Source organism: Chelonoidis abingdonii, chromosome 23 (genome assembly GCF_003597395.2).
Source record: "Chelonoidis abingdonii isolate Lonesome George chromosome 23, CheloAbing_2.0, whole genome shotgun sequence".
NCBI classification, from domain to species: Eukaryota; Metazoa; Chordata; order Testudines; family Testudinidae; genus Chelonoidis; species Chelonoidis abingdonii.
The window spans coordinates 6,814,278-6,830,578 of record NC_133791.1 but is presented as its reverse complement, the minus strand read 5'-3'; the positions used below and the strand labels follow the sequence as shown (position 1 = coordinate 6,830,578).

The 16,301-nt window shown below is 45.7% G+C and overlaps 1 protein-coding gene across 2 annotated transcripts in view; it reads right to left on the bottom strand.

Annotated features, from left to right (window-relative positions):
* The window catches only part of LOC116824626 (uncharacterized), a 75,689-nt gene that overhangs the window by 47,746 nt on the left and 11,642 nt on the right, over positions 1-16,301 (bottom strand). For both annotated transcript variants that reach the window (XM_032780031.2, XM_075060376.1), the window contains exons 2-4: positions 8,717-8,791; positions 4,721-4,770; positions 727-780 (exon numbers count right to left, since the gene is read on the bottom strand). In XM_032780031.2, the coding sequence (XP_032635922.1) occupies positions 727-780; positions 4,721-4,770; positions 8,717-8,791 (179 nt within the window). The remainder of the gene's footprint in view (positions 1-726; positions 781-4,720; positions 4,771-8,716; positions 8,792-16,301) is intronic.

Sequence of the window (16,301 nt, the reverse complement as noted above, 5' to 3'; positions counted from 1 at the left end):
TCCGCAAACTTTATTAGCACATTCCCGCTCTTTGTACCAAGGTCAGTAACAAAAAGGTTAAATAAGATTGGTCCCAAAACCGATCCTTGAGGGACTCCACTAGTAACCTCCTTCCAGCCTGACAGTTCACCCTTCAGTACGACCCATTGGAGTCTCCCCTTTAACTAGTTCCTTATCCACCTTTCAATTTTCATATTCATCCCCATCTTTTCCAATTTAACTAACAATTCCCCATGTGGAACCGTGTCAAATGCCTTACTGAAACTGAGGTAAGTTAGATCTACCACATTTCCTTTTCTAAATAATCTGTCACCTTCTCGGAGAAGGAGATCAGGTTGGTTTGGCACGATCTACCTCCATTGTGCAGAGGTACAGATATTAATAACGTCCCACGATCATACAGCAAGTTACTGGTAGCAATGGAACTGGAAGCCAAGAGCCCCCACACTCAGTTCTGCTGCTCTAGCCACTCAATAGCACAGTCTTCCAGCACCTGTGTGTTAGTCAAACCTTTTGTGAAAGCCTGAGTGGATTCAAAGTGAGGGGGAAATAACTGTTTCCTTGTTTCCAACATGAGCCCTATTGGGTCACAATAGGAGGGTAAGATCCATGGTATAAGCCAAGCACAGACAGTTCTGGAAGTTTAAAAGGGCATGACGTTAATCTATCTGGTCATGTCTTCACTGCAGATACAGGTGTGTTTTCACCAGTCATGCACTGACTTACCTTCAGTATCTTATGCTGTGAACTGAGGGCCCCATATCTGTTCATAGAATCTTGCTGTAACAAATACATAAAAACATTACAATGCAGAAGATACAGAAGCAGATCAAAACCACACACAAACATCAGCGTGTCTACATAATCATGCCATTAAAAGTACATGCAAATCAACCCACATGATGTTTGGTCTCCTGTATAAGACTAAGCGTTGTATCCATTTAACCTAAGAAGGGTCACTTCTCAGGGAGTGCTGCTAGAATGGATTAGTTTAAAATAACCAAACTACTAGTTATGTCTGGACAGGAAACAGTTTTCCTGTCCCATAAGACTTTTTTTTTTTTTTTTTTTAAATGTCAAAGTCTGATCACAAATTGGACAAAAACTTGAAAGCTTGAAAATTTTGTGAACCAAAAATCCAAAAACATCTCTTTGGTTTGGGTTAATTAAAATATTTCTTTTTGATCAGTTTGAAACATTTCATTTTGATTAAAATCTTTAGTGTAAAATTTACTAACATTTCTAAGTGAAAAGTTGTTTCGAGACCAAAAAACTTTGATTTGACAATACTGAAATGAGAGGCTTTAACTTTTTTTAAAAAACCAAAAGTTTTTCAGTGCAGGCGTTTCACCGAACCTGCCTGCTTCACAAAAAACATTGGTTTCAAGGAATTTTTTCCAGTTTAAAGAAAATGAAGGATTATATTCTGCTCTCACAGTGGCATAAAACTGGAGTAACTCCACTGACTTCAATGGAGTTACAGCAGTGTAAATTGAGATCAGAATTTGGCTCCTGAGTACATGCACTGAGATGCAGACAGGGAAGTTATTTAAAATTAAGGGGCAGGATTCTGCTCTCATTCCTCTGGTGTAAATGCAGAGTAATTCCAGCTGGCCTGTGATTCGTACCTGAGCTTTGTAAAGGACAAAATTCCCTGAGAACTGGGATGACGGCTCTTGTTAACGAGCCGTAGGGGAGAGAGAGACAACACAAGCCCTAAGACCTCGCCTACATGTGAAAATTACACCAAATTTAACTAAAAACCAATCTTTGCGCTGGTTTTACTGCATCCGTTTAAACTCCTGGATATGGGCACAGTTCCAGATATGTGTTTACAGATACGTAACGTGTCCAGTGAATGATTTGCACTGCTTTAAACCAACTCGATTTTAATCAAACCAGTGAGTTAGTGTGCTGACGAGGCCCAAAACCCATTTAGACTTTCATCTGTCTGCAGCTCCACCACTTACGTTCCTCGTGTGGCAGCAGAAGGCAACATGGTCTCTCCAACACGTCCAGTTCAATGGCACCACCTTGCTCTCATTTACCTGAAAGGATTTCTTGCCATTTACCCAAATGCCCTGTTCCCTCAAGTGTGGACCTTCCCTCTCTTTCATGCACTTCTCATTCCTCCCTGCACCCTTCCATTGGTCCCTGCTCCTAGCATCCCAAAGCTCTCTGACTCCTCTCTACCTTCTTGGCAATGACAAGTCCAGAAGACAGGGCCCAGATTCTGTTTTTCCCTGTGAAAACTCAGAGCTTGCAGGGGGCAGGTGGTGAACAAAATACAGAATTGTTGCCTTTTCACAAGTTTCTCTGCTCAGATCTGTATTTGGGCAGCTTTAAATAGCACAGGACAGATCACAGACAGCATCATGGAACTGCAAACTAAGCACAGTGCATAGTTATTGCTATCCTCTAACCCACAACTCAAATTATGTATTCAATAGGGCACTAAATATCACCACCTAATGAGCTTCCAGAACACACAATTGCTATGGAGCTGCGTAGCCATCAGTCTATTTAGCAAGTATATCCACTATGCTAATTCTATAACTGCCTGGTATTTAGCAGTCACAGAAGAACTGATTAAATGTTCCACCTAGTCTGGTGCCGTTTCCAGCAGTGACCAATTTCAGATGCTTCAGGGAGAGAGTAACAAGTCCTATAATCTAAAGTAAGTGGGATGCATTTCTTCCTGACCCAAGCCCTGAAGCACGAGGATCAAGATTCCTTGTCGTTTCCCCCCCAGTAATTGTAGATGCTCTTCACATTCACAGGAGTGTCTCACAAGTACACCCTATTAACTTCATTAAAAGCGAATATACCGTTTAGCCATAAAAGTTCCGCTTTGTTTTCTGTGCTGCTGTATTCATGGCGCTTAGCAAACTGCAGTGAGGATATAAATGAAGAGGAGCTCTGGCATTTGCACTTCCAGCTGTCAGGGGATTTAACACCACAAGGAGTAGTTATGGGGCTAAAAACCCTGAGATGGGACCAACCTTGCATTATTTCAGCCCCATAAATAGAGACAATAGGAAGCCTGTGAAAATCAGATGCAAACGCTGAGCTATCTGGGCTCCTAGGGACTTGAGTAATAAAGTTCTGCCTGAATTCAGCAGCACTGACACTTTCATTGCTGTTGGTCACACAGCATAACATGTAGTGAACAACAGCCATCAGTTATGCAATACTCTCTGTTTTGCAAAGGGCCATGGGCTACTGAAGATGATGACAAAGGACTCCCATCTCCACTGAAAGATGCCCTTGCCCCACCCCTGAGGGGAAAGAGACACCCCACCCTTTCAGACAGACTGGACTATTTCACCTAGTGCCTGAGCTGAGCCTGCAGGTCATGCCTTGGGCCTGGCCCCTCACTGGGTGAAGGGCGGGAGCTCTTCTCTGGTCTGTTATTAAACAGTTGATGTTGGAGGAATGGGGGGGAACTTTGCTAGCACAGGCTGAATAACAAGCAGAGCCCAACTGCCTCCATGCACCGCCCCCTGAGACGCATCATTTTGCTCTGGCTCTCTGCACCAGGTAGCTGGTAATTTAACATGCAGATTGTTAGTGACAAACACCCACCTCCCATTGGGACAGAGCTGCCAGGGGAGAGCTGTTGCTACTCATGATTTCCCCGACTCCGTTCTGCTGCTGCGCTCCCACCCACGGACAAGGAGAAAACATTTACCCCCGTTGCAGTGACAGTGTCTATAGCTTCCCTGCAGTATAGTCCTCCTCTCTTCTGCGCTGTCCCTATGCTTTGTTTCTCAGGTGAATACAATTCTGTCCAATACAAAAACAACCAGTCTTTCCTTTGCCAATAGGCAGCTGAACAGGACTCCACGATGCCACAGAGGCTAGTAGTCTGGTCACTCAGTTTGCCATTTACAGATCTGGGCAAACAATAGGGACTTGGGCTAGCAACGTCCCCAGAGAGAGAGAGAGTTCTTGTCTCGTTCCCAAATGAGTTGAAATAAACCCATATAAGACTAATTGTTTGTGTAGACAAGTTCACAGCAAGCTGGGGTGTGAATCTACTATGCACTAATATGCTGCAGACTAACTGTCTATATGGACCCCGCTGATGCATGTTAACAGTTTGGGCATGTCTACATGGGAACATCCAGGAAGATTCATCTGAATTAACCACAGGTGTGCATTTGAAGCGAATTAGTTAAACTGCATTAAATCCCAGTGTGAATGCTGTTATTCAGAATTAAGGTGGCTTTAATTCAGTTTAGTTTAGTTCACTTTGGAAATGAATTCAGATATTAAGGCCACTCTAATTCTGAATGAAGTTGTTCACACAGGTGTTAATGAGGTTTAACTAATCCAGTTCAAATAAACACCTTTAGTTAATTTGGATTAATTTTTCCGTATGCCTCCATGTAGACAAACTCAAACTATTAATGCAAGTCAGCAGGGTCCACATGAACACTTAGTCCACAGCAGGCTAGTGTGGGATGGATTCACACTCCAGCTTCCCAGGAACTAAACGTTCACATGGACAAGCCTTTAGACCATTAATGATAAAGTGACCCAGGATTCATCCTGATAGGACACCTCTTGGTCCCAAACTCTAATGCCAGCATCATCCCCAATGAGTCTTTTTTCACTTCCCTCTGGGTAGTTGTATGTTGGTGTGCAGCTGTGGAAATACTAAAAGAACATCTCTCTCTCACACACACACACACACACAGGGATGTACTGCACCTACCTTCTCTTTGTTGAGTGCCTCTTGAGCTTCTAATTTATACACCAAAAAATCTAGAAAGGAAAAAAGAGGAGAGAGTTTAATTGGATGGAATTTACAAGGATGTGCTTTAGATTTTCAGAAAGAGAAAAACTCCTAGCTGGACAAAAGGCTGTGATACAGCCCAATGGAATGCAGAAGCTTTTAAGAGCTTAAAGAACACTGAGGTCCTTTCTGCTCTGTGCAATCACAGACCGTATAAGTACTTTCCATTAGACCTGTCTGCCATGGCCAAAATTTCCTTTCTTCCCACTGCAGTACAATGTTCTAGACAGCTGCCACGCTGCACTCCAGGGATGGCAGCATTTCAGTGGTGCAAAGATCGCGCAATTCTTTGGGGGCCCTTTGAGACTAAAGACGCTAGTGAGAAACACATTTTAAAGCTACACAGTGGCATCTCTCCCAGGACGGCGGTGGACTTGAAGGAGAAAATCAGCGGCACAGCTACAGCGTACACAGGTGGAAGAAGCAGTGCATTTTACAGCAAATGGATTTATCTTCACACACATTTCGCCAAGCGCTGTGGCTAGTGAGCCAAAGCCAGCTCCAAGAGTCCAAAGAGAACCTTGGGACATCTCATCCTCTCTCAGACACGATTTACATAGGAAGGCTGGACTGTCAATTATTTAGGGCAGGGGAAGCCATTGTGCTGCATGTACAGCACCTGATCGGGGTCCCTAGACACTGCCATAAAACACATCATAATAAAATGATTCAAACAGACTCAACTTAACCCACTGCAAGAGGCAAAACATGAAGACAACAGTGTCTAGGGTTAAGGGAAACACAAGCGTAGCTGCATTAGATCCAGAAAGCCCTTTGAAAAAGAGGGCCTGTCCTTTCCTGAGGCTTTATTGCTTATGCCAAGCGAGGGACCCAGTTGCTGGCTCCGGCCTCCTCAAGCTCCCATGACCTCTCACCTCCCTTCAGTGCCCACTCCACTCTGGCACTGCACCTCAACGGGGCCCTACAGCACCAAGCTGCTATTCCAGGCTTGCATCCCCTTGCCAGCTTCGAGCAATGTCCATCAATCCCGATCCGCAGCATCCCCCATGAGTCCAGTCTTGGGGCCACACATGCAGCTCTGCTAGCGCGTCTCGTTGTCCTGCTCTGCAGCATCCCCTGATATTCCAGTGCTTGGGCCTCTAACTGAGCTGCCTAGTGGATACTTTGATGTAAATAAGAGTCCAGCAAAGTGAGATGCACACATGGCCTGCATTGTGCAGGAGGTCAGACTAGATGATTATAATGGTCCCTTCTGACCTTAAAGTCTATGAGTCTATTTTCACGTGCAACCCAACTTCAGTAGACAGGCGTAAATAGCACTGCATTCAGTCCTGTCTGCACCAGCCAATGGGGAAGCACTGGATCCTGCAAGCCTCACAAAGGTGCATCATTTATTTGCTACACTGTGTCCTCTTAGAATGGGAGGTTAGGTGAATTCCCCACCCCACCTCGGTACTAACTAGATCCGATCATGGTATTGTAGATCTGTTATTGGAATTGGGAAAGGGATTCAATTATTTGGTGTCTGCCTGCGTGCTCCTCCCTTGGACTCAAACACACAAATAAGAAGGGTCTTTCCATGAAGAACGTGGCACTGGTGCTCTCATGTATCTCCCAGATTCCCACCACCGGGGTTCCCCTGCGTTCTCCAGAGGACTGTCCCTGCTGGAAGAGACGCAGCTGCCCTAAGCAACCAGTATCTGACAGTGCCAGCCCTCGCTGCTGAACGTATCATATCAGGGGAGCAGGAGTTAACACAGAATAGTTAGACCCCATAACATATTGGTGGGCTTGCAGAGACCAGCACAGGGCCAGAAGCACCCATGCTTTGTCCAAGCAGTTCTAAAGCCAGAGATTCCCTCCCTTGCTCAGCTTAGTCGTCAGGGCTGCAGTCAGATCAGAAGTGAGCTCCGACGAAGCACCAGGCAAGGGGGTGATACAGTTGGGAGCACCAGTGTGCCTCAGATTTCTCCCTCCTACTGCGAGAGCAGCCCCACCAAGACTCCGTCTCTGTGCTCTCACTCCCAAGACGGCTGTGTAAATCACTACTGCTGGGAGGCAGAGTGGCCCAGGGGATAAGGCACTGGACTAGGACTCAGGAGACCGGGGTTCTATTCCTTGTGAGTGACCTGCTGAGATACCATGGACAAGTCATTTCCTGACATGGTGCCTCAGTTTCCCTTCACCAGCCTTTGTCCATCTTGTCTATTTAGATTGCACGTTTGTTGCATAGAGTGCAAAGGGGCCCGTATCTTGGTCAGGCAAGGTGCTTGGTTAGGTTAGGCAATGGCTCTATGAAACTTATGCCCCCAACTTGCTTAGAAGCTTCACAGAAACAGAACTGACCCCAACTGCTGTGTCACTGGGAACCAAGCACATGCCACTCTGTAGGGATGGTCTGGGGGGCAGAGCTTTTCATTTTACCCCCCAAAATGCAGAGCAAACTCTAGCCCAATATTTCACAGACTTGCCACCCTTTACTTTAAGGGCAAAGCAGCACATCAGCTCAGTCCACAAGCTCTTTGGGGCAAGGACCGTCTGTTGGATCTATGTCTGAACAGCGCATGGCACAAGGGGGCCCTGGTGCAAGAACGGGACTCCTGGTGCTACCACAACACAATGAATGGTAATCAAACCCCCCTGGGAAGGGATGGGTACAGGGAGTTAACGCATTGGCCTTGCAGATCCTCATGGAGTAACTGTGCCAACTTCCTTGTGCCCCAGTCACAAAACTGCTACCTGGCTCACTATAGATGGCTTCCCAAGAGGAGGCTACCCGAGTAATTGCCGCAAGTACAGCAGGTCAGGACAATGGGGAGTGCGTGGTGCAGGCTAACTAAAGACAGTGCTCCTCGTCCTTCACTTCACGAGCAATGCAAGGTTTGCTTGAAATAAATGGCCTACTGGACCCAGTCATGGGGAAAAGCTCCTCAGCGTTCTCAGAGCCAAGATGCACGTAGCCCTGAGTCATTCAGAGTCCATGCACGCTCTGCAGTGATCCATTTGGCAGGCGCCTCATTTCCTAGAGCAACGCTGAAACTATGAAAGAAATCTAAATATTAGAAAACAGACATTCAACATTTGAGTCAACTATTTATCCACAGACTCATGACAAACTCAGCTGATACATGTCAATGTTTCCAGAAATGCAGGGAGCTTAGGAATGAGGCCAAAAGGGATAGACGTATTTCTCTACAGATGATACAAACCAAGCTGCTAAATTGCCAGCAACATTCAGGGCTAAAGTGATCTGCCATCCAGCATTCAGTGTTACTATGAGAGACAGGCTCTAGCCCCTGTGCTTCTTATTCCCTATTCAATTTCATGGTCTTAAAAATAGACACGTTCATCTCTGCATTTCAGGCTAATGGGAGATTTTACAATTTGCAGCCGATGTCAATAACAAAGAGCTTGCAATAATGCTATTATTATTAAGAAGCACTTATGCAGCTGCACATCTTCAGAGCACCTTGCAAACACTGAACCTGTAATAGCTGTATTGATTTTTGTGAAACTGAACAAGCTATTTCACCTTGCCATAAAGTTTACCTATTTAGAAAGAAGAGGCATGGTCCAGTGCTGGGTTTAGTTAATAGGTTTGAAGAACCCAGATATTACGTCACAGGTGTCAATGCAAGAGCCTAGACAGACGGGTTGATTAGACAGAGACTAAATACAGGAGTAGGAGCCATTAACTCCAGAGTTCCAATCCCTGATCGCACACCACCTCCTCCCTTTGTGGCCTCGGGTGAGGCACGAACCATTCTGTCTCAGTTTCCTCACGTGTCAAGCAGGGATAATTCCCACCTACCGCCTCATGAGGACATTGGGAGGATTAATTAACCTTTGAACAGTGCTGTGAAGGTGGAAATCACTCTAGGTGCTGTGTGTTATTCCCTGGCGAGACTATCTGAGTTGCTGCCAGCCTCTGCTATGCCTGAGCAAGAGACTCACCTTCTTTAGTCTTCTTGTGCTCCCCTCGCTCTTTCTGCAGGGATCGTTCAAGCCGTGATCTGTGCTCATACACAACTAGGGACACAAAGAGAAAGGGAAAGCATGACATAAACTAGCCAAACAATTATGCATTCCCCTGCATTTGCTCCCCACAGCCACGGAGTATAACTGTGTGTAGGGGACACATCCTCAGCTTCCCCTGAAGTGGGACAGAGAATCATGCAGTGGGGGAAGCCCCAGACCCCGCTCCCCAGTGGGAGCTCGCGGGCCGGTTTAAAACGGCTGCAGCCTGCAGTTTACCCACTCCTGGGCTACTGGTGAGGCAACACTTTGCCCTTCTCAAAGCTCTTCTCCTACAGCAGGGGTAGGCAACCTATGGCACAGGTGCCGAAGGCGGCACGCAAGCTGATTTTCAGTGGCACTCACACTGCCCGAGTCCTGGCCACCGGTCCGGGTGGCTATGCATTTTAAATTTAATTTTAAATGAAGCTTCCTAAACATTTTTAAAACCTTATTTACTTTACATACAACAAATAGTTTAGTTATATAATATAGACTTATAGAAAGAGACCTTCTAAAAACATTAGAACGTATTACTGGCACGCAAAACTTTAAATTAGAGCGAATAAATGAAGACTCAGCACAGCACTTCTGAAAGGCTGCTGATCCCTGCCCTACAGGCTGAGAGCACCCCACCGCCCCTGCGGCTGATCCCGCACTGCTGCTCCTTTGCTGCAAGGAGAAATGGCTCTTGCACTGGGGAGGCCGGAGTGGAACAAATCCACTGCTACTTTGAGAACCACACTTAGATTCTGAGGAGCCAGATCCCTAGCCAGCAGAGATCAATCTTGCTCCATTGAAGTCAACACAGCTACACCGATTTACGCCAGCTGAGGATGTGTTCCTGGGGTGGGGGGAGGGAGGGAATCAAGCTGGTGTGGCTTTGATTCAAATGCACCAGAAACACTGTTACACACTCCCCATTTCTCACCCCTTCCAGTGACAAGAATCAGGAGTCTCTCTCTAATGCTGAGAAGCTAACAGCAGCTTTTTATTGGGTTTAAAAAGGGATTCCTTATCCTTTAAAGCAGGATTATATTTAAAGGAGCTATACAATCCTTCTATACCTCTGATGGGACCCGTAACAAAGTCCTACTTTGTAGTAAGTTACCAAGGCTGCTCTTCAGTTCACAGAATGCTCCAGTTCACATCTTACACACACACACACACACACACACACACCCCTTCTGTCCCTATCAACCTGAACCATCCCAAGGAGCTTTTCAAGCTGGACGGTGATCATGTCAGCCAGCACTGAAACGCAGCCAGCTCTTCAGCAAACCCTCCCCAGACACATCCAGCGTGGCAACCCGAACTGACTTCAAGTGAACAATGTGTGTGTCAAGCATGGTTAGGGTCAGAAAAAGGTACTATACAAAGTAATAGCATTTGCTGATTTGATTTACTCAAATCAATTTCATTCACTCACTGCTACTTCAAACCAATTTCAGTTGCTCTTCTGAAAGTGTTAAAAGGGAAGGAGTAAGGAGGACTCAACAGCACCAGTCAGGACACAGGAGTACTATTCCCTTCACTTTCTGAGGCCAAGCCAGTCTCTTAAACTAACTCTGCCTCGTTTTGCCTATTCATAAAGCATGTCCCTGCCTCACAGACTCAGTGTCTGCAGAAGCCCTGACTGTCTCTTTATACCTGGCTGATGTGTGCAGACACATTTATAGGATCTCTTGTTCAGCTGCTAAGAGGCAAACATGGTGGGCGAATTTTAACATACCAGATAACAAGCACAAGGGTGCCTTGTCACAACATGGAGTACCCATTCTCCCACAGTTCACTACTTCACTGGTACAACCCATCCTCACTAAGACCTGGATCTAAGACACTTTAGAAACAACAGCAGCAGATTTGGGTGGTGCACAAGTCTATATTTTAAATCCACACAGAATGCAAAAGCTGTTCTTAGTGCTAGAGATACTTTGGATCAGACAGGATTGTCTATGTATTTGAGGAAGAAAGAAAAAATTTAAAAAACCAGAAAGTGATTTTTAAAAGGAGGCTCGACTAATCACCAGCTAGCACGTGAGCCCAGGGCTCACCACTGGGCTGACACATGTAATTACCCGAGAAGCTCAACTGTATTTCTCTGCAAGAAACTTCCAGCAAAAAACCACAAGGCTGCTGTTTAATCCCACACCCTGTATCGCTGAATGGGAAGGGACCACAGTCCAGAACCTTGTTTACCAGCCCACAAGAGGATATAAAAAGTGATGGAACGTTTAAAAAACCACCACAGCTTGACAGGTTCTTTTAAACTTCTCCAATCCTAGGAATAAACATCCCCTGAACTTAGGCTCTGTTCCAACATGTTGTGCTGGCGCCAAGACCCAGCCATTCCTAGCAGCTCCACCCTAACCTAGCAACTTGAATTGTCTTTATCTTTGAAATCAACCTGGCCGGGTGCCTTCGTACCTTATCAGAGTCTGTGGTCATTGGAGGCTCTCTCGGGGTCTGCTGGGCCAGCGATCTGCAAAGCCGAGGCAGCACACAGAGGGAACACATGCCCGCAGCCAATTGATATCAACATTGAACAGAGCAGAGCACCACATCAAGAGCATCTGACAACACAGGCATTTTGGGGCTATTCCATTTATAAAATATACTGGACTAGGTAAGGCTGCATTAACAGTGCTCATTTGTGATCACAAACCCAGACCTAAAGTTGATTGGTGTTGAAGGCATTTGTAAAACTCCAGCTAGTACAGCCTTGCAGGTCATCAAATACTGGGCCTTTGTAATATGATGTCATTGTCACACAACCATCTTGCTTCTTCTTCACTCTTTGCACATTTCTGGTCTGACTGAATATTTCAGCGACTGAATTGTAACACTTGTTCTACGGTAGCATGCAGAGGTCCCACCTGCTATCAGGGCCACTTGCAGTTTCTACTGGATACAGCATCTTCACTTCCTGTCCCAGATTGTTGCATAGTGTTGCTGTGCACTGTTTGAACAACTGCTGTTTTCCACCCCAGAGACAAATGTGTGTCTAAGAATCATTTAGCTCACTAGGGGGCACATGCTTGGCTGGTATAACTTTTAATAACCCCATTGATTTAGTGATGACATTTTACACCAACTCAGTATCTATCTCCATCTGTTTAAACTTGTGAAGGATTCTTCAGAATGACAGCCAATCACTGAATTATGGAAAACACCTCAAGAATTCAATAAAGAAGGATCATCTTCCTATAGAATTTGCAGACAGATTGATCAAATTCTGAAGCAAGAGTAGAATTTTCCATTTAATTCTGTTAGATGGTTTAAGAAGTTCTCTACAATGGATATTAACTCTGTAGCTTTTTAGCCTGACTTCTATAGAACCTTATTGGTTTCATCCTTATTAAATGCTAATGGACTTTTCCACATGGGTTTTAAAATCTTGACTGATTATTTTCAAGAAAACAATTCCCCAACAACTTCCATCTTAGAAAAGTTGTTATTCACACAGACTGAAATGTACGTTAATTGTGGCCCCTTAACTGAATACAAACAATACGCTTGTAATGCAGCAGGCAGAATATTGTAACAAATTATGGTCACTTAGAAACTTCTTGGTTGTTATCATGACCATTCAGAACATCACAGCAGCAGTGTGGTCAGAACACTCATCCTTCTGCTCCAGAAGCCCACCACTTGAGCTAATGGAAAATCTTCTTCAACTGTATAGAGTGCATGACACATGTAAGCAGCTCCTGTTCCATGCGTTAGAGGGCAGTGGTGCATACCCACAAAAGCCAGTCATAATAGCATTATCCCCAGGTTACCGATAGGGTTGCCATCTCAGATGTCCTGGAGTTTTTTGGGGTTTTTTTCGTATGTAAATCTGGGATAATCCTGAGCCCATAAAACTGGACTGCAGGCAGTACATACTGAGCACCCTGACAGATTTCTGAGATAGTGATCCGGAGGGAACAACCCTGGGAAAACCTGAAGAGATGTCAACCCTAATTACAGATGGGGAATTTAAGGTATTGGGGACAGCTGGAAACAACTTCTCTTGTTAAAAATAAACTGGTCAATCTACCTACATATATATTTAAAAGAGGGGGTGAGAGCAGGGGGATAATTAATTTTACCACTAATTCCAAGGGGCAGGGACATGGGGCAGTGTGGGACAACCAAACGAATTGCTGTGGTAAGTGCCCAGCTAACCAATGCTAGCCCTAGCAGTTACTTAAATGGTTGCTAAAATCCTCCTGGAACTAAAAAAATAAAGACCTTACCCTTCATTAAGGCTCCCAGCTGGCCAGTCCATTAGCGGGTAGAGCAGAAAGAGCCCCACAGGCATCTGAGGATGCGGAGAAGATTTCCCTCCATTTAGCCCTTTCAGTTCTAGGATGCGCTTGAGGGTCTTCCATTGGCCAAGCGAGGTTTCAAAGTCAGAGATTCGCCTCCGGGAACCGATGAGCTGGCATCAGTAATAAAACAAGAGCCAGAGCGTACCAGAGGGTGCAGCCTGCTCTACAAGCAAGGGCCCACCCTGCCAGTGAGTTTGCAGAAAGGCTGCTGGCAGCTCTGTCTCTGGGTACGCTGGAAAGGATTCCCACTCTCTGGGATGGTGAAATGTACACTATGGTATTAGAGCAGTGCTTCCCAAACTAACAACCTGTGAACCCCTTTCACTAGAATGTCAGGTCTCACGATTCCCTCCTAAAAATGAATCTTACCAGGGATTTTCTCTTTTACCCGAGTACAAATTATAACAGCAGTGACCCTGGAAACATAAAATTTGTTTTTATGACTTGCTTATTTACCCAATATTATTATTTATCACTACAGTATTTTTATTACATTATGAAAACGGCAACTCTCTTCCAAGATCTCACTTTCGTAGCTTGTATCACTTTGAATAAGCCTGTTATAAGACAAGGCTCCTATGTTTCATCAAGGAGTATCAGATGTGAAAGAGCATGAAGGTATTTAAGAAGCCAACTCAGAGTTCCTCCTCCACAAGCATTCAGGGCTTGAGCAGTCCAGGCAAACAACGCACATTACAATAAAGCTTAAACTTGTTCTTCATAATAATTTTAAAAACAAGACTAGCTGCCTATTTAATTTTAAAAACAGGAAAAAATATCCACCTCCCTTTCCATTTCTTATAAAGGAGTCTTGAAGCGTGATAGATATGCTTGCTTTGATCTGCTTAGCTCTTGGAAGTCCAGGAGCTCTGGGCTGCTGGCCCCATGTTGCCTGGAGTCCCTAGGAACAGCTCTGTCCATTAGGGATTTTTTTCCTGAGAACCCCCTGTAACACTTCGCAAACCCCCAGAGGCTCATTAACCCCAGTTTGGGAACTACTGTATTAGACGATTAGCTGCGCTGTTTGACAGACCCTCTAGTAGAGCCATGGCTTTCTGAAGGACGCCATGTATTGAGTATAAGTGTCACATGCCATTTGCCAGCCAGTCAGTGGTACAGATTCCCTGAGACCATGGACTTTGGTAACAAGAAGCCCTTCACAATCATAATCACAGTCACTGTTGGGTCCCTCCAAAGCAAAAAATCCCTGCACTCTAGGGTTGTCACCTGTCCGGTTTTTATCCAGACAGTCTGGTTTTTGGTGTCAGTGTCTGGGTGCCATTTTGGGTTGCCAGGTGCTTGGTTTTTGAAAAGGGGACCTGGCAACCCTAAATAGCACCCAAACCAAAAGTCCAGTTACCATGGGGCAGTGCTGGATCATTAACCCATGCCAGTCCCTGCTCAGCTGGGGCAACCTCCAACCGAAGACAGGCTCCTAGAGACGATCCAACGAGCGATGGAGTGCAGGGGGAAGAGGAGCAAATGATGGGGGGGTGGAGCCTCAGGGGTTTGGTTACCAACAATCAGAGAGGTGTCCCTAGCCTCTGTTTGCCAGAAGCTGGGACTGGGCGACAGGGGATGGGTAACTTGACGATCACCTGTTCTGTTCATTCCCTCTGGGGCACATGGCATTGGCCACTGTCAGAAGACAGAATACTGGGCTAGATGGACCTTTGGTCTGATCCAGTACGGCCGTTCTTATGTGCCAACCCTACTGCACTCTGACCTCACAGAATTGAGTCAGAACATGGCAGGCGCCTCCAGCCACAAGCAAAGGGGACTGTGACTGCCTTCACCCACCAGCACAGCAAGGAAGCTGGTGAAAGCCCACATAGACAGGGAGAGCGGGGATATGAGGCCCTGCTACAGGGCAGGAAAGCAGGAACAACTTTTACTTGGTATTTCATAAACGTCTCTTTAAAAGAGCCAGTCAGCCCACCGCCACTCCAATGGACTGGGAAAACACAGAGAGCTGTGCACTTAGTGAATGCTCTCAGTGGACAGACGTGCGTGAATAACCAGAGCGCCTCTTTGCAAGCGTTGCTTTTATCCAGACAAGGGGGCAATGGTACGAGTTTCTAGTCTAGCCACATCAGGGTCCAGTTATAGACGGGGCCCAGAGTGGACTAACGGGGACTGCAGCACTTGTGGATTACACATGTGGTTGCTTTTAGAGCATGAAAGTTAAAAGCCAGAAGGGATGACTTGATCATCTAGTGTGACCTCCTGTATAACACAGACTACCCCCCTGCACTCACAAAGCCCAACAACCAGAATTGAAACAAAGCGTTCCAGCCTTCAGGAGACTCAACTACTGTGTGCCACAGGTAGAGAAAAGATTTACGACCGATAACTCAGATTCATAGGTGCATCAATGCCAACGCCAGAAGGGACCATTGTCATCATCTAGTCCAGTCTCGGATACCACACAGGCCAGAGAACTTCCCAAAATAATTCCTGGAGCAGAGCTTTCAGAAGAACACCCAATCAGTGAGGAGGAGTTGCTAAGGGGAGGGGAGGGAATCGTTTGTTTCTGTCATTTTCACTTTAAAAGGGCCCTATCCTGCAAAACTCCCGCGAAAGTCCCATTCTCTTGAATAAAACTTAGAGGAGCAGGTCCTAAATACAGAAATTAGACTCTATGAAGATGCTGGAGGTTATCCACAGAGAGTCATGTAATTCCGCCATTAGTGGAAAAGCTAAACAATCTCCTTCCCTCTAATAAATTGGCCACAGGGGTCTCTACTATGATTCCTCATTGAATATAGCTCTGAAGACATAACTGGACAGGATTTCAACAGACAAATCCATTCCTCAAAGGGAGCGAAGGTCTCACTTCAAAGCAGAGCATTTAAAAAACAATAGTGAGTGCAGATCTATTGGCGCTCACCAGCTCCAGTTATCCTGAATCCCACAGGTGCCTTCCCCAAAAGGAGAAGCAGCGGGATAAGAAAAGAGCATCAAATCAACATTGCAAGGGCCTTTTGGTTGAAGAGCTGGCTTAAAAGCCAAAAGGAAGGCTTTGTAATACGGACAAGAAATCCCATCTAACGGGTTTTGCAAGTGTTCCGGGGTCCTTCAGACAGGTGTTTGGAGACCCCAAATGTCCATAAACAAAAACCAGTGACTGCAGTTGTGTCTGTGATGAGTGGGCAAATGGTTTCTATTTCTGCCCATCCTCATCTCCATCCTATCGTCTCCCCATCATG